The sequence below is a fragment of the Molothrus ater genome, chromosome 21 (assembly GCF_012460135.2).
Source record: "Molothrus ater isolate BHLD 08-10-18 breed brown headed cowbird chromosome 21, BPBGC_Mater_1.1, whole genome shotgun sequence".
Lineage (NCBI taxonomy): Eukaryota > Metazoa > Chordata > Aves > Passeriformes > Icteridae > Molothrus > Molothrus ater.
In genome coordinates this window covers 10782694-10800953 of record NC_050498.2, presented here as the reverse complement: position 1 = coordinate 10800953, position 18260 = coordinate 10782694, and the positions used below count along the sequence as shown (strand labels likewise).

General features: G+C 50.8%; 1 protein-coding gene across 1 annotated transcript in view; it reads right to left on the bottom strand.

Annotated features, from left to right (window-relative positions):
- Positions 1 to 507: 507 nt before the first annotated feature.
- KSR1 (kinase suppressor of ras 1) overlaps positions 508 to 18260 on the bottom strand; it is a 49795-nt gene continuing 32042 nt past the window's right edge. The window contains exons 3-20 of the mRNA XM_036395098.1: positions 16668 to 16815; positions 15384 to 15780; positions 15156 to 15160; positions 13345 to 13405; positions 12271 to 12354; positions 11633 to 11694; positions 11418 to 11524; positions 10965 to 11133; positions 9768 to 9809; positions 9170 to 9224; positions 8462 to 8507; positions 7972 to 8351; positions 7790 to 7886; positions 7407 to 7540; positions 6872 to 7003; positions 6461 to 6596; positions 5998 to 6131; positions 508 to 3639 (exon numbers count right to left, since the gene is read on the bottom strand). Coding sequence (XP_036250991.1) covers positions 3561 to 3639; positions 5998 to 6131; positions 6461 to 6596; positions 6872 to 7003; positions 7407 to 7540; positions 7790 to 7886; positions 7972 to 8351; positions 8462 to 8507; positions 9170 to 9224; positions 9768 to 9809; positions 10965 to 11133; positions 11418 to 11524; positions 11633 to 11694; positions 12271 to 12354; positions 13345 to 13405; positions 15156 to 15160; positions 15384 to 15780; positions 16668 to 16815 — 2268 coding nt within the window. The 3' untranslated portion in view covers positions 508 to 3560. The remainder of the gene's footprint in view (positions 3640 to 5997; positions 6132 to 6460; positions 6597 to 6871; positions 7004 to 7406; positions 7541 to 7789; positions 7887 to 7971; positions 8352 to 8461; positions 8508 to 9169; positions 9225 to 9767; positions 9810 to 10964; positions 11134 to 11417; positions 11525 to 11632; positions 11695 to 12270; positions 12355 to 13344; positions 13406 to 15155; positions 15161 to 15383; positions 15781 to 16667; positions 16816 to 18260) is intronic.

Sequence of the window (18260 nt, the reverse complement as noted above, 5' to 3'; positions counted from 1 at the left end):
TGTAAGACTGTGCTTTTATGATGCCCTGGCCCATTCCTGGCAGGATGGCACAAAGCTGCCGTTATTGCCAGCACAAAGCTGCTGGCAGCAGCAGAACCTTCCTGGGATTAATGAACACCCGATAATTGCCCTGCAGTGTGGAGGGCTGGGTCTGTCTGGCAGAGCTCTGCCCCACTGCAGGTGGTGGCAAAGGACAGAGAAGGTGCTGGGGGGCCCAGAATGGCCTCAAGTGCTGCTCTTGGGAGGGAAGCAGCTTCTTAAACAGTTCAGTGCTTCGAGAAAACTCCGTGGTGGTTTTATTACCCATTCAATAATGTGACTCATCATATCTGGGAGGGAAAACTTTGGTAATTGCAGGGGGAGATCACCCGGTGTCCCTCAGGGAATGGGCAGGGAGCAGAGGGGGTGGAGGAGCTGTTGTGCTGGGGGTCTGTGGGAATCTGCTCCTGTTGTGGTTCAGTTACAAGTCAGTGGGAGGGAGAGGTCAAACCAGGACTCAGTAACACCTGCTTGATCCAGACCAAAGATTTATTCACTGAAAAGATTCCTACATATCCAGAATCCCAGTAGCATGGAGTGCACTCTTTTTTTTTTTTTTTCCTGGTTGCATAAACTAATACAGAAACTGTTGTTAATTCTAACAATTTGTAATTAATTTAATAGCAATTCTGGAAGACACTCAGTTCATAGAAAATATAAAAAAAAATTTGTACTGTACAAAGTTTACATCACATTTGAAAAGAAAACGTGTCCATGTTCACCATGTAACGACCATTTACATTCACTACTGACATGTGGCTCCTGTAGCAGCATTGCACAGCATTGTCACATTGACAGCTCCACGGGGCAGGACGTGTGACACAAACACAACCCAGGGACAGCTTGGTGTGCGGGGCTGGGGCAGCTCCATGGCCCCAAGCTCTGTGCCCAGAGCCCTGCTGGGCTCGGCTGGGTGCCCCTGGCTGGCCAGAATAAAAACACCCACAGAGGCTGGCCAGAATAAAAACACCCACAGAGGCTGGCCAGAACAGAACCACTCAGTGAGACTGGCCAGAACAGAACCACTCAGTGAGACTGGCCAGAACAGAACCACTCACTGAGGCTGGCCAGAATAAAAACACCCACAGAGGCTGACCAAAACAGAACCACTCAGTGAGGCTGACCAAAACAGAACCACTCACTGAGACTGGCCAGAACAGAACCACTCACTGAGACTGACCAGAATAAAAACACCCACAGAGGCTGACCAAAACAGAACCACTCAGTGAGGCTGACCAAAACAGAACCACTCACTGAGACTGGCCAGAACAGAACCACTCACTGAGACTGACCAAAACAGAACCACTCACTGAGGCTGGCCAGAACAGAACCACTCAGTGAGACTGGCCAGAACAGAACCACTCACTGAGGCTGGCCAGAATAAAAACACCCACAGAGGCTGACCAAAACAGAACCACTCAGTGAGGCTGACCAAAACAGAACCACTCACTGAGACTGGCCAGAACAGAACCACTCACTGAGACTGACCAAAACAGAACCACTCAGTGAGGCTGGCCAGAACAGAACCACTCAGTGAGGCTGGCCAGAACAGAACCACTCAGTGAGGCTGGCCAGAACAGAACCAGCCCACAGACACTGCCAGCCTCTCCTCTGGCTGCGCTGGGGCACAGGATGAGCTTTGTGTTCAGGGGCAATTTCTGGGTGTCCCACAGAGCACCCAGGTCGGGCTGGATCCCAATCCCCTGCTAAGGGCAGGCTATGAACAAGCCCCTGTGCCAGGACTGGGCACATCCCACAGTGTCCAACGCCCTGAGCCAGGGCATGGCAGGACACAAAGGGCTTCACAGCCAGGGCCTGCCCTGCACGGGAGGGACCAAGGCTCAGTCTGGGGCTGCAAGGAGCCAGGGCCCGTGCACAGCCAGGCCACTGATCCCACACAGAACATTCTGGGTGTCCCAGCTCTCAGGGCCTGCTTTGTGCACCCAAAAGCTGAGTGGGGAGCACCCCGAGGCCGCTGCTGCCCTGAGCCAAGGGCCGGTCTGCACCCAGCAGCAGCTCCTGCCCTTCCCTCCCTAAGGCAGGGCTCCAGCCAAGGGCAACACCTTTCTTCCCTGCTTTGGGTTTGTGCTGTGCTGCTCTTAATTAAGCAGCACTTGGAGGAAAACAACTTTTGCTTCAGGCTGCTGACACACCATTAGTGAGAACAGCAGAGCCTGAGGGGGACAGGGATCAGGACAGCACTGCAGTGCCCAACCATGCCAAACACATTTTGTTTGATCTGAGACACATTTAAAAAGCCTTTGTCAACACTTGTAAGAGGCTCCAGCAGACTTGCACACAGGACTGAGGCTCTCTGCTCAACAGAACTCAGGTTTTGTGCCACTTAGTTCCTCACACAAGGCAGCCAAACTGAGGGCTGGTGCTTTGCCTGCTCAGAGATCTAGGAGCTCCCCTGAACCTCAGGGATGGGAAAGGGGAGCCTCTGGTAACGGGGCCTGCACTTCATTTCCAAGGATGATGCCTCTGTCACCTCCATAACCTCCACACTGTGCACTCAAGGAGGGGGTGGGTTTTGGTTTTAAAACTAACCTCTGAAACAAGTCTGAGGTCTGGGGTTGGGGTCAGGCAGAACCTCCAGGCCCAGATATTGCCCTCTTGGTTACAAGATTTGTTATTCTTAAAGGTTTTTTCCCTCAAAGTAACGGCTTTGGTCCTATGTTTCTCAAAGAAAGAACTTGCAAGCTCAAACGTGGCCAACTGTGGGCAGTGGCAACACTCTGTGTTGTGTGTGTGCAGGGACACTGCAGCTCTGTGCATCAAGGCCTTAGTTAATGCATTATTTAGGGACAGCTTTTCCCTTGTCCTGTTTCTCTTGCCTTTCCCTGCACTCAAACTTGTGTCTGAACCAAAAGATGAATTTGGTCCCTGTGCAGAGCTGTGACAACTCATGAGTTTATTTTTTAAGGCCAGCAATTCTTCATTCCTCTGGGATTGTATGAGAAGGAGCAGGTTTTAGTGTGAGTTCTGTGGAGAAGAGCACTTGAGTCACTGAGAGCCAGCCCCCATGGCCAGACACTCCACCTGCAGCAGCTCTGTTCTGCTGTAGCCCAGTTCAGGGGGAGCCAGAGCTGGAGCAGCCCTGCTGAACAATGGGTGGTGAGGGCGATGCCAGGGCAGCAGGCTGGGCTCTGCCTTCAGCAGAGAGCCAGCGCTGGAAGGCAACGCCTGCAGGAGCCACGTCCTGTTCCACTGCCGGGACCCCGCTCTGAGGGCACAGAGTGGCTCCTACCGACCACGGACACGAGGAGGAACGGGAACAGCTCAGCTCCTTCTCAGTGCTGTTTGAGAATGGCTGTAGTTCAACTTGATTCACTGTTTATTATGTTTAAAAAAATACAGTTCACACAAAAGTATCATGTAAACATTGTTAAATAGCTGCTGGTGCTCAGGCAGGACCCGGGGCTGAGCTGATGCTCCTTCAGCCTCGGCGGGGAGCAGCCAGGGAGGGTTTCTGGTGCTGTGTGGGAGCAGGCAGCCAGCATGGTCACAATGACACCGGCCTACAGCTTTGGGTTACTCGGCTCCAGGATTCCCAAGCCAAATCTTTCAAAACGCAGGACAACTTTGCTACTGTTAATGCTGCAGAGAGTGGGGAGGGAGAGGAGAAGGGAGGGGGAAACAGTTACTGATGATTCATCTTACAAAGCTACTGCCCTGTCACAGGAGCTGCAATGAGCTTGGTTCTGCTCTGCATCACTTCAGTTCACCCAAGAGATCCTCAAGTAATTCAGCAGCAAACACATGAAGTTATTCATGCAAACATTATCAGTGGGAAGAGACTGCACAATCTGATTTGCCCAAGGGGGAGGAGTAGGAAGTTTTCCCAGGTCTCTACCGTGGGTAGAAGCCTGACACTGGTTTTCAGTGGGCACTTACTTCTCTTGAAGTAGAAGGGAAGGAAAAACTGACATAATTTTCTTTGTAAGAGAAAGGGGAGTTTTGACACAGTACAGGAACAGGCTAAGAAACCTCAACAGAACAAACTCAAACCCATTTGCTCTTCCTCAGGCTCTACAAACATATAAAGGGGTCTCTCCCCTTGCTCTCACGCTGCTGGCAGAGCCAGAAGCACTTTCAGCTCAGAGCTTTCCTGAGGAGGCTCAGGGAATGATGTGGGAGCTTGTCCTCAGGCAGCAGAAACCCTCTTGGAGTGTGCTCTCCCCTGTCCCTGTCCTCTCCCCTCCAAACCAGGGCAGACAGACCTTTTCTAGAAGGCACATGTTTGCTGTGGTAGCTGTGACTCTGCCAAGGCCCTACATTGAGTCCTTCTGCTGCCCAGCGATGTAAACAGAAGCAAACTGTAACATTCCAAGGCCTGGATCTGCAAGGGGAGGAGCTGAAGGCTGCTCTTGCTTTCCTCCTCTTTTCCACAGCTTTAGCGGGTCCCAGCTGACCCACGTGGACCTGCCCCGGACACTGCCCCAGCCTGGTTCTCAGTGGGCACAGGAGCCTCAGCTGCTCCCAGCAGAGCAAGGACCATCCTTCCTTCCACCCAAGAACTGCCCCTGGCTGCAGCGCTGGCTCTGTGCCTGAGGGAGAACCGGCCCGGCCTCAGCCCCTGCTGGTTTGCAGCGCAAGGGCTGTGACAGTGGCCCTGTGACCGCAGGCACAGACTGCAGCCCAAGGAGCAGCCCCAGAGGGGCTCAGGAGGACACGCAGAGGTGCAGCAGTGTGGGGACAGCCCTGAGCTGCAGCAGGACAGGCACCCTGCCCTGGTGTGCACCTGCTCGGGCAGAGGGGCCCCGTGCCCTGCCCAGAGGAGTCTCAGCTGCCGTGGCACAGGAGCCCGGTGTTAGCCAGGAGGGTCTCGCAGACAGGAGTGGTTATTGAAGCTACAGCCCACACCAAGCCAAAGGCAGAGAGGAGAATCGGATAAAGTGTTGATTATGTCCGTGGGTTAATTTCGTGGTTTGGTTTTGCTTTTTTAATGGAAGGTGATTGTCCAAGTTGCCGGTTAGGATACGACACATGGAAGCATGCAAGGTGGAGCCCGTTATTGCACCAGTAGCTACAACCTACAAAGAAATATGGGAGGGAAGGGAAAAAGACACCATGAGAGTTAGTTTTCAGTTATTTAAAGCAAGCCCTTGAGAACTACACGCTGTACAGCTTTGACCAGGCTGCAGCAGGGGTTAGTGCAGTGTGTGAAAGGATCTGGGTGAGGTGGGGGAGCTCCACTCCTCAGTGCATGTTCTTTGTGTGAGGGTGAGCCCAGAGCCTGGGGGAAGCTTTCTGCAGTTTAAAGTTGTTGGACACCACTGGTGTGTCAGGGATCCAGTACAAATGGGGGGGAAATTGCACAGGAGAAGTGACAGAATTTTCAACCAAAACTCCAAAGCCCCCACACCAAGCAGAGACCAAACTGCCATGACAGTTCCTGTGTCAAGAGTTTGGGTGGTTCTGATCAGGTGTTGCAGGAAGAGAGTGAAGGATTATAGGAAGGGAAGGGGTGGGTTAAACATCAGAACAAAGAGAAAGTAAATACGAGCAGTTGAGGAGATGAAGAGAAACACTGAGCCAAGGACATGGTGAATGGGCACGGGGCACAGATGAGTCTGTGGCCTCAGACCCACGCAGTCTGAACCACTTCAGAGAGAAACAGTTCCTGGGTCCTTCCCTTCCCCAGGCAGTGCCTGCCATTACCATGACTGGGGAAGTTCTGACCACTCTGGGCTCAGTGGGGCCCTTCCAATGCTGTTGTGGATATTCTCTGACACAAACAGGGCAATCAGCTGCTGGAGAGAGGTGAATACGGTGAAGTAGGAAACTGTCTGAGGCTCATGGCTTTGTCACATCATTTCCCAGGAACTAGAGAAGCAGAGGAGCAGCGCTCCCACCCTGTCAGGTCTGACAGCCCCAGGAAAGCAAACAAAGCTCAGAAATGACCAGTTAGCAAATTGCATGGCATCAGTGTTGTGACCAGCAGCAGGTACTCACTCAGCAGACTTCCAGAAGTGCCCTGGGTGGGAGAGCCGGCGGTTCAGTTTTGGCAGTTTTTCAAGCATTTCCATGAGGACAGTGAAGCTGGGCCTCTCGCTGAGGTCAAAGGCCCAGCAGGCCGAGAGGATTTCCTGCAGAGGACAGTGGTGACTCATTATCTCCGTTCATGGGTCAACTGTGCAGAACAGAGAGCTGTCTGAGCACTGGGATATGTGTGAACCCAGGCAGACGCTGCTCACAGAGGGCCTGGACGCTGTCAGAGCCCAAGAGTGTCCCGTGCTGGGGATGTTCACTTCTGCACCACAGTTACAGGCACAGGCTTAACCCGGTCTCCCATTCTCATCTGATCTCTTTCCTGCCCTTTCTCTTTCGAGTTCTGAGTATAGTAACTCTCTTGAAGCAGCCCCCTCTGTCCCTGACAAGCAGCTGTGTGAGGGGCTCCTGCAGCTGAGCTACTTACATTGACCTCTTTGCCCAGGCTGACAGTGGCAAGGACTTGTCTCACTCCCTCGCCGCTGCCGATCTGCCAGATGAGAGCCTCTGCAGGCTGGCTCCGGAAGGGCCACTCCCGTGCCTGCAGCTCGTACCACACGGTCCTGCAATGGCAACAGACTGTCAGGCCTCTGCCTGCTCCTGACAGACAAAGTGCCCGATGCTGGCACTGTTCCAGCTGCTTCAGCTGAGCTCTGGGAGGTGTCTAAGGCTGTGCAGCAAACCCCTTCCACCCATGACTTTTGGAATAGCTGAGGAAAATGTGTCCCAGCTGGAATCCTGAGTCTGAGAGAAGGGGAGGCCCTGACTGGAAGGCTTAGGCCAGTAGCCAGTCTCACTTAGCAAGCTCTCGTGGTACCCCTGGGTGCTCCTTTCTTACCCAAAGGCATAGATATCTGCAGCTTTGGAGAAAGGCAGCTTGTCTTCATCTTTCCCTGGGGCCATCTCACGGACAATCTCAGGGGCCAGGTAGCACAACCAGTCATGAGGCAGCTTCAGCTCATTCTCCCTCCTGAGTCCAAAAGAAAGAAGCAGGACTAAAACATTGGTGTGGAGGCCATATCTGTGCTGCACTGATGCTTTGGCTTTATTTACTCCAATGCTTTTGCTGATGTTTTGTTTCTAATTTTCTTGCCATGTTAACAAATAAGCACATGTCAGCCTGACACTCACAGCTCCTTCCTGGCCTTAAGGTCTTGTTTGTTCTGTGCTCTGAGGCTCAATCCAAACTCTCTAGCTGTGCTACTGCAACTGTAGGAAGAACTCTGCTAAAAAGGAAAACAAAGCAAACATGCACAATGCAAACTGAGGGTGTACTAAACCAATGGATGCTTTTTGTGCACTGCAGGAAATGTTTCCCTATGTGACCATTTGTAATTCCAAAGCTGGAACCAAGCACTGAAACCTCCACTTACCTTCCTTCCTGAACCACACCCGAAATTCCAAATAATCCAAAGTCGGTGATCACAACTTTGCCATTGTCATAGAAGACATTTTTGGATTTCAGATCTTTATGTACAATCCCCTTTGCGTGGAGATACCCCATGCCCTGGGAAACACAGCAGAGATGGAAATGTTTTTGGGGTTTTATTATTTCCAAGCATACTCTGCTTTCTAACATATTTCCCCTTCCTAACTCCAGTGTCAGGGATTAGTTGTAACTGGGGGCAGGGCCCCTGTGGGACTTGTGCAGGAAGGTGTGGGGAGAGGCTGAGGGAGCAGCTCCCAGTCCTGTGTGCAGCTCTGAGCTCTGGCTGAGGCCCTACCCAGTGCTTCCCTTGGCATAACAAGCTCTTACCTTAATGATCTCCTGTGCTATCTGCCTGGTTTTGTTGATGTCCAGGGAGATCTTGGGGTCCCTCACAAAGGAGTGCAGCGTCCTTCCTTTGCAGAAGCTACAGGAAATGTTTATATATGAGAACATTAGCTAGCTCTACAATACATATCCAGTAGAACCAATAGAAAGATCTCTCTCCCTACCTGGTAATGATTGCTAGGTGAGGGGGGTTCATGCAGGCTCCCATGAACAGCACCACGTTCTCATGCCGGGTCTGCCTGTAGTTCATCACCTCCTTCTTGAAGAGCTTGAGGTGATCCTGGTTGTTGCCGTCGATCTCCAGCAGCCTGATGGCCACCTCCCCGTGCCACTTGCCCTTGTAGACCTTGCCCCAGCGGCCCTGGCCGATGGGGTCCCCCAGCTGGATCTGCTCGAAGGGGATGTCCCACTCCTGCAGGTACACGCTGGTCTGGCTGGGTTTGCGGTAGATCATCCCCTGCAGGTGCGGCCGCCGGTTGGGCAAATCTTCCACCTCATCCTCATCGTCCTCGGGCTCCGACTTACCCGCCTCTGCTTCCTCCACCTGTGCCCAGCAAGGGAAGGGAGAGGGGTGCTCACAGTCCCCCGGGGCTGGCAGAGCAGCCCAGCAGCACAGGCTGCTCCCGAGACCTCCGGGGCAAACCACAAACCCACCTGTGCTTCCCGTGCGCCTCCGCCCGTGCCCGGCTGCTGGGCAGCGCTGCAACAGAAACAGGGAGGACATCACTGGGGAAGGGGGCCTGTGCTGCCATCAGGGAGCAGAAGAAGCCAATACAGAACAGATCCTGACAGTTGCAGAAGCAGAGAAAAACACAATTCCTGCTCCATATAAAAGAGAAGGACTCTAAGCTCACTTTGGCAAATGAGGGACAAAGATTGGAAGTGGTTCTTGATAATTAAGTGGCAGGAATTGATTTGGCAGTGGCATGGCTCTGTTATTACACTGTGTTCCAGGAATAGATGTCCCATTCCTACCCCTGAAACACCTGCAGTGGAGCAGCTGGCAATGCAGGCTGGAAGCTTTTCCATGCCCTGCAATTGGGATCCTGAAAGAGCTGTTTGCTTGCAGCTCAGTGGGCCGTGCCCTTCAAGTTACAGAACTCCAGCTTCTGTTTCATCTGACCCTTCACACAACCAGGACAAGATATTAAAGGCTTGGACTCCTTAGTGAGCCATTTAGAGTTAAGTGTCATATTCAGCTTTATAAAACTGGCAATACCAGCACCACCCTCACTGACCAAAGTTCCCCTGGGAGTTCTCGGGTGTTAAATCTGGTTTTGGCCATAACACAGCACTTCTGGGCTGGCTTGAGGATTACCAGGTAAATGATGTGCAAATGAAAAGATTTAAAACTCTACTTACTTAGTGTCTGCAGCAGTTTCTGGAAGCTGTGCTGTTTGTGCAGGACTGGGAATTTCTGGGAAAGTAGAAACAGTTATGATACATCTTCTACACTTCAATCTCCTATAGACTGCAAGTTTTAACACTGCAATAGCAACTATTTGCTTCTTGTTTAGGAATTATAAACTCAACCACAGACAAAGTGATTTTATTCTTTTACTGATTTAAAACTATGCTCATCTCTCCTATGCCTGCATGTTGGCTGAGCCCAGTCCTCTTCCATTTCCCCCACCTATCTGTGAAGTCCTTTTGGCCAGGCACAGAGCCATAAAAGTGAATCTTTAGAAAGGAGGAACATGGATGTGAATAGAATCCCACAGCAGAAAACAAATGTTCTACAGCTAAATATTCAAAGTTCCATCTCAATACATAAATCAAGTCACTACCTCAGATTAGGGGAGAGAGGCCTGAGTACACACTGAGATAAGAGAAAGTCTGGATTGTTTTAGACAGGTTTTTTAAAGCAGAATGATTGTTCTTGGGCAGCATGCAGAGGTTTACAAACAAGTTATATTTTGGCAGTAGAAGTTGGTTAGTGGAATTAAAACAATCAACTCACCTGGGAAGACAAACTGTTGTCTATGCTGAAGGTAGTAGGCAGCTTTTTAATTAATTGGGGTTTTGTAAAAAAGGAACAGTGAAAAAAATACCAGGAGAAAAAAAAAAACAAAACAACACAAACAAGTTAGAGGATCATCCGTGAGTGCCTCATATGCATACAATGAATTAGCCCCAGGTCACTGCTGGGAACAGATTAGTGGATTATCAGCCTGCTGGGGGGAATCTCAGCACATGCATTTTGGGAGGGCCCTGACAGATGACAGGTATCACACACAAGCTGTGCCACCTCTCTCAAACAGCCCTGTGGGCAAAGGGGGAGCCCAGGAATGTGCAAGGCAGGCCCACATCAGGTGTGATGTGATGTGCTCTGTGTCTCAGCTTTGCAGAGGTGCCCCACAGAAGCTGAAGCTCATGAACCATCTGCCTTTTTTATTTTTTCAGTGAATCTGGGCAGTTTGTCCCAATGCAAAGTAGCTGCAGTGGAATCCTTACACTGAACTGCCTCTGGTCCTTTTTAGCAGACTCAAACAGCAACTTGAATTCACAGGTCAGAAGCTGATGCAAAATTCAGCAGTGTTGAAGGCCAGATGTAGTAGCTACTGAGCACCATATGACTTCAGGTCAAAGGAATTGCATTTATTCTCACTGTTTAGATCTTTGCCCTTGTCAGAGATACTTGCCCCTCTCAGCTCTGGTTAAAGCTGCACACTGGGGCTCTCAATCCATAGGGCATGAAGGGTAAACCTCTCTCCACCAGTTATGCTTGACAGTGGTCTAAAAGTTGGTGTTGATTGTGGGTTATATTTTGAAAGGGTCTGGTAAAGTAATTCATTCCAGCTCTCACTTTTACAGCCTGCTCCACCAAGCACCTCCCTCCTGACTGAAAGCCCCTAGTGAGCACTCATTGCAGGCAGCATGCGTTGTACAGCACAAAGGGGAAAGGAGGAGAAAAAAATAGCTCTTTTCTTCAGTCCTTTTCCAAAAAGGAAAAGGAGAAACGTTCCTCAGTAATCTGTTCCCTGCAAAGATATCTTGCTGATACCCTTTAAAAGTTTTAAGGAAGACGTTTTCATTTTATCAGATAATAAGATACACTTTTACACCTTGTTTATAAGGCACAACCACGTACTCAGAAACCCACAAGTGCCTCTGAATTCTGGTCAGCCTCTGCAGAGTCTGGCAGGGAGGAGTTTACCTGGGAAGTTGAACCGCCCGTCCCTCTGGCCCATGGGGGATGCGTTGGGGGGCGGCGTCGCACTGGGAGGGTTGGAAGACTGGAAAGGTGCTGGAGAAGAGGGAGTGGATGAGGTTGTGGAGGAAGGATTACTGCTGGAGTCCAGGTGGTTTATTGCTGGTGGATGCTCCTGCAAAGAGGGAAAGCCACTCGTGAGAGAGAATAAAGAGAAAGGAGGAGTTCCCCTGGGCCTGCTGCACAACAGACAGAGGGAACTTGTTCCTTCCCAGGCTTGATGGTGGCATTGCTGTGCTGAGTAAGCACCTGGAGCTCTGCACAACCCCTGTTTTACAGGGACAAAATGTCTCATATCCAAGCCTTGCAAAGTGAAAGCTCTCACTCCAAGCAGTGAGATCCAACCTCTCCCTGCTGCAGCTCCCCAGGGACTCTGGACATGCCCCAGCCACCTCGTACCTTTTTAGTTAGTGCTTTGGGGAGAGTTCCAAACTGGGGCTCTGTGGGTCTGTCTACTGGATTATTGATATCAGATGGGACAGACTCTGTTCTTCTTATTTTTGTTACTGAAAAACAGTTTGAAGAAGGGAGAGAAACAGCTTTAATGAGACTTTTTATTGTTTCCATACCATCAATTACATTGAAGTCCCAAGAATTTGTAGAAAATTACTTACTGGGAAGGAAGGATATTCTACAAGCAGGTGCCTCTTTAGTACATTTGTTGTGACATTTTAATCTGAAAGATAACCATTACATGTTAAATAGCAACTTGTTCTTTCCCAAAAAGAGGAAGCCTACCCTTAATTTGTAATTCTTATGCTAATCTCAGAAGGAGTTCTGGAATGCTCAGCCCCAGAGCAGCAGGCATTCATTCACATGGAGAATTCTATTATTCAGCCTAATGAAACCACAAACATATCTTAGCATCTGATTTCTTTTTAATAGAGTTACTTTCACTGACTCTCAGCCAGCAACCATGAAATAGTGAAATCTCAGTCCTCTGGACTAACAAGCCTGAGAGAGAGACAAAAATTAATATCCTGGCTGTTATTTAGGGATCCAGCTCCCACTACAAGATTTGCCCAGGACGAGCTAGGAAGCCTGTGGCAAGGAAACTAATTTGGTTCATTCATGTGTCAGGCTGCCACCTTCAAGCGTGAGTTGTGCCAGGAGCATCCCTTTGCCAGGTCAGAAGGACTGAAAAAATGATGCCACTGCCAAAAGTGCATCACATCAAGAGCCAGGAGTTACTGCAGGCTGTGGTGAGTCCAGTTCCAGGCTGTTCTGAAGGAGACCATCCCCGTGTGCTCACCTGCAGTACTTACACTTCACCCCGAACATCATGCTCTTCTGGCACACTTGGCAAATCTGAGATAACCAGGACTTTGTAGAGAACCTACCAGAGACAAGAGAGGGAAAACTGACATTAGCTGGTGTCTGAGGGAAAATGAGCATTTGTAGGTAGCTGAACTTGACAGCTGAGACACCCAACCCAACTGCAAACCCATCTCAGAGTCCTGTGCCACCATGGCCCTGCCTGGGCTGCTGGGCTCTGTCCCTGGCTGCTCCCCTGTGAGGCACAGCCAGCCCCAGTCCCTGCTCACCTGTCAGGCACAGCCAGCCCCAGTCCCTGCTCACCTGTCAGTCACAGCCAGCCCCAGTCCCTGCTCCCCTGTGAGCTACAGCCAGCCCCAGTCCCTGCTCACCTGTGAGTCACAGCCAGCCCCAGTCCCTGCTCACCTGTGAGCTACAGCCAGCCCCAGTCCCTGCTCACCTGTGAGCTACAGCCAGCCCCAGTCCCTGCTCACCTGTGAGCTACAGCCAGCCCCAGTCCCTGCTCACCTGTGAGCTACAGCCAGCCCCAGTCCCTGCTCACCTGTGAGCTACAGCCAGCCCCAGTCCCTGCTCACCTGTGAGCTACAGCCAGCCCCAGTCCCTGCTCACCTGTGAGGCACAGCCAGCCCCAGTCCCTGCTCACCTGTCAGTCACAGCCAGCCCCAGTCCCTGCTCACCTGTGAGTCACAGCCAGCCCCAGTCCCTGCTCACCTGTGAGTCACAGCCAGCCCCAGTCCCTGCTCATCTGTCAGTCACAGCCAGCCCCAGTCCCTGCTCACCTGTGAGCTACAGCCAGCCCCAGTCCCTGCTCACCTGTGAGGCACAGCCAGCCCCAGTCCCTGCTCCCCTGTGAGCTACAGCCAGCCCCAGTCCCTGCTCACCTGTGAGCTACAGCCAGTCCCAGTCCCTGCTCACCTGTCAGTCACAGCCAGCCCCAGTCCCTGCTCCCCTGTGAGCTACAGCCAGCCCCAGTCCCTGCTCACCTGTGAGCTACAGCCAGCCCCAGTCCCTGCTCACCTGTGAGCTACAGCCAGCCCCAGTCCCTGCTCACCTGTGAGTCACAGCCAAGCCAAAGTCTCTTCGTACCGTCTGGGGGGATCCCTGGGGGAGCTCTGATGGAGAACAAGAGGAGGGTTTAGGGAAGCATTGCTGACATGTGCTCACTGCACAGAAACTGAGCAGTCACTGCCCAGGTCAGCACCTCCAGCCATGAGGAGTCACAGGAACACAGCTCAGACTGATTTGCCCCCTGTGAAGTTGCTCTTGTATTTGTTTCCATATGATTGGATAAATCATGATGTTTTACATTTAGAGATTACAGAAGTCCATCTGATCAGGTCTAAGCCATTCTTAAAGTGGAAAGTCAGACTTTACTCCTAATTGGTTTACTCCCAGTTGGTTTACCACAAATGCCATCACCCAGTTTTCCTGCAGAGTCAGTAGATTTCAGAATATTCTATTTCACTGAAAATTATCTCCATTTTCTACAGGGCCAGCATGACCCAGAAGAATGAAAACATACATGTTCTGGAAAGCTCACCTAACTTTCTGCTAAGTGCAGAAAGTAAGATATAGACTTCCAAATGCCAAACCAGCATGCCAGTGGTTAGAGCACACAACTTCCTGAAAACTCTCCAATACTCAGAATTCTGGCATTATTTCCTGAACAAAATCTACAGAAATATTGCACATCTGAGGCAAACCCCAATGTGCAAGTGTCAGCACAGCAGCAGGGCGGGCTCAGAGCCAGTCTCCTCATTTGACCATAGATGGCACCACAGTCTTTTTTATCATTAGTCCAGGGAGCTCCTAGAGGCATCTGTGATCCTCAGCCTCTTGGAAAAGGCTGGAATGGCTAGCTGCTGTTCCTAGAAATGCTGCTGGCCTGGTGTGGCCATCCACACAATCCCAGCACAGCAGTAAAGAAGGCTGTGAACATCGGGTCAGATGGTTAAATCCTCACTGAATGAATATCAACCAGTCTGGGATTGTGCAGGACTCACCAGAGCCCACAGCAGACACCTCACCCCAGCCAATCGGTCTACATGAAAAGGAGCCACAATCCTTGATTTCTGTTTGAGTTTATTCTAATGCCTTTTTCATTTATCACAGCAATTATCTCGCTCTCCCCAGGGAAATGCTCAGATTTCTGCTGGCAGTTTCATTTTACAATCTTTCTATTTCTGAAAGTAATTCCTGAGATTTTTGTTTTAGAGGGCATTAGCTATATGTGCAGTGCTTGGACTTTCATACTTGTTTTTAATACTCAGATACTTCTGGACACTTTCCAAGCTGCTCCAATCTCTCTCCATTAGCTTCCAAGGTTTCTGGGACACACCTCAGGGATGGCCAGAACTCCCAGTGGCCCTGGAGAAACCCAGCCCTGCTCCTGCCAGCCATCACCCACATGAACAGACTCCTCAGCACACAGGGAACACCCCACATTCCAGCACATGCTGCAGCTTCCTCAGAAAGCTGCACACAAGTGTCTTAACTTCGCTGCAGAAACACTGGGCAATGCATATCCAAAGCCACTGAATGGTTAGGTGTGAAATTCCTGTACCAAGAGGCATCTGTGCCAGCTGTCTGAGGTCATAGATAAGCATCCCCCGGCTTTAACCCCTGAAACATCAGTATTCCTTTGCCTTGCTTATGTCATCCTAGAAAATACCAGGTGCAACCAAGTAAAACCCTGTGGTTCTGTGGCAGACCAAGCTCCTGCTCAGTTAACAGAAGCTCTGGGATAGGAGGGCCCGTGGAGAACCTCCAGAGGCTGCCCAGGGATGGCCAACAGGGAGCTGACAAGCACAGGTTCTTCTCTCTCAGCAAGGCACTGCAGACACCCCTGTGAGAATCTCTTACCGAACCTAGAAAGAAGAAAAGATATATTTTTTTAGGCACTGATACTCCTGTGACAGGTACACCCTTTGCTAGAGCAGGAACTGCTGCCTGCAGCGTGTGCTGTCAGGTTTACAGACACCTCTGGCTTTGCACAGGCTCCTGAGGCTGCTGCATTGCCAGTATTCTCCTGCCTACCTAGGGCAGCCTTTGGCAGGGAGAGCCCCAGCTCCAGCCTGGGAGGAGACTTACTTTATTGGAGGAACTTCGTCTATCCTGTTGCCCAGCTGGGACTCGTGGGACTTGCTCCTGGTGAGGGTGGGGAAGTTGGGCAGCAGCTGGAACACCTTGCGGCAGGGGGGCGGCGGCGTCCGCGGCGGCTTCAGGCGGTGCCGGCGCTTGGGCTGCGGCGTGGCCGGGGGGGTGACGGTGATGCTGTGCGGGGTCCGGGGCCTGCCCCCGGGCAGCACCAGCGGCTCCAGCAGCGTCTCTGCCGAGGGACAGGGCTCGCAGGGCGGGGCGGCGGGCACGGGGCGCTGCTGGCTGCCCTTGGCCGGGGCGCACGGGGAGCAGGCGGGGTCCGGCTGCGAGCAGGAGCTGTCGCGGCGCTCGGGGAGGGCCAGCGGCACATCGTCCCTCGGCTCCCCTCCTGTCCGACGGAGCAGCGTTAGTGCCGGCCCGCAGCCAGCCGAGCCCGGGCTGCTCGGGGCTCCGGGCAGGGCTCTGGGTGCCCACGGCACCTGGCAATCATCGCCCCTGAGCCTCAGCAGGGCCCCAGGCTGAGAACACTCAGCACAGAGCCTGAGCTGAGCTTTTGAGAGACATAGATCTGGGTTCCTAAAAATGCCATTTCTTTCTAAAAGGTGAACACCATAACTCCTGAGCAATGGCTGGTTTATACAGTGTGGATGGGAAATATTTGACAGCCTGGGACAAGAAAGATTAGAAAAAAGGAAACATAAGACTGAGCTGTTTGCTGATTTTTTCCATTAACTAATCTTTACCATTTGCAAATGGATGAACTGTCATAATACCAACAGGAAACATCACCTTTCAGTGACAGATTGATAACTGCTACAAAGAAAGATGTGGTGCATGTGAGTCCCAGTCTGCTGGGAGAGGCTCTTGTACAAACAGATTGTACAGTGCCTGTGGAAATGCTAGGGGAAGGTTTCTCTCTGAGCTGGCAGTATTTGGGAAAGGCATTACCTAGAAGGAATCTGGTTGTATTTAAGTAAGTCAAGGATGTGTATACTGACCCATGGAGAATGAACTGGAGCATTAGACACAACTCTGACAGAAAGGGTTAATAAGGATATAATCTACTGAGTAGGAGAGGATTCTACATCCATTTATTTCCATTTCTTTATCTGACTTGATGTCCAAACCCAACCCAGCTGACAGCTCTAGATAGGTTTGATCAGTGCACATCCCAGAGCCATATGCTGGTCACAGAACATCCCCAGTGTCTGCAAGGCAGCAGATGGGGCTGGGCTGGGGAACACCAGGGCCCCAGGAGAACAAGGCAGTGTGTACCTGACTCCGTCACCTTCCGCAGGCAGCTCAGGGCCCCGTTGAGCCTGGAGCACTCCTCGTCTCTGGCTCCACATCTCTTCATTGTTTCTTTCACCTTTGACTCGTTCATTTCTAGTAAGGCATCCAGGGTCAGCTCCTCTGGTATTCTCTGCAGGAAGGCAAGAGAGACCCTTTCTGTTGCTCTGTGTACAAGCAGCAGTGTCACCTGTCGGGTACTGTGAGCAGTGGCACTGCCTGGGCTGACTCACGGCTCACTCCTTTGGGCAGTGCCCCTCTCTGGCACGGCCAGCAGTGCCCACAGCTGCTCTCTCCCCTGCCTGGGGTGGGAGTGTGCTCTGCACCTCCAGGACTGGTCATCCTCTGCTATTCCACTTAGGATTACAGGGGACCAAAATACTCCTCCCCTTGTGGAAAATTTTAGCAAAGCTACTAATGAAACTTAACTTTCTCATTAAAAATAGGGTCAGAAATAAAACAGGTCTAAAACCTGAAAAAGAGTCAGATAAGGATGTTTGGCTCTTCAGGACTGAAGTGAACAGCAGAAACAGTGAGGAAAATTACTTCTTTATTAGAACAAAAAAGAAATGTTTTGACAAAGATAGCGGCCTCCTCCTCAAGCAGTTTTTCCTCCATCAGAGAACCAGCCTTACCCATATCCTGCCTGGAGAGATATCTGGGCAGAACTCCTTCTACATCTTAATACACCAAAGCCCCACAGTGATAAGGCTCAGATCAGGCAGACACAAAAGATACAAGAGCCTGGAAAACACAAAATGATCTGGTATTTCCTGACACAGAACTGAGCTGTGTCTCTCTCTCCTCCCCCATTCAAATGTTTCCAGTGTAAGTCTGCAGCAATTGTGGTTAATAAACAAAACCAGGATACTTAGCCCAGTTACCCAGGAATTTCCCTGTAAAGTTCTGCCTAAACAAACCTCCCTGTTGCCTATTCTCACAATGAGATCACAAATTTCACAATATTTGGCCTTTATCCTAAAGTTTCGACTCCTGGAATCAAACTATATAAAAGGCTTTGAACTTTATTTGAAGGGGAAACTCAAAAGTGTGTGTCACTGCTTGGTGAAACAAAAAGCTTGGAATCCTCTAGTCCTTAAACCCCACTTCCGACCCAGAAGCAGACGTGAATGTGCTGAATGCCCTTTAACAATTGCATCTTTCTTAAGCCAGACTCTGGCTTTGAGAGCTGACACAGCACTTTCAGCTGTGACAGTGCCCAACTGCCCCAACTTTTGGAGCTCTGTAGGTGGCAACACAAAGAGTTTCCAATTTTAGTTACTGTGGCATGGAGCAAACAAAAAGAATAAATTAAGAAAGGGCAGAAGTCTAAGAAACACATCCTGTATCTTCTGTCACATGCCCTGAACTGGATGAAACACAAAACACAGCTGACTCAAGGGAGGCCAGGAATTTAAATGAGCAGTAAGCATGAAGCAGAGACAGAGTTCAATGAAGCTTGGGTAGACTTTCTTTCTTTTTCCCTGTAACTAATCTTTATAACAAATAATAACAGAAGAATAACAAAAGCACAGACATCACAACTGATGCTGGGTATTATTCATTTTTCTGCACATC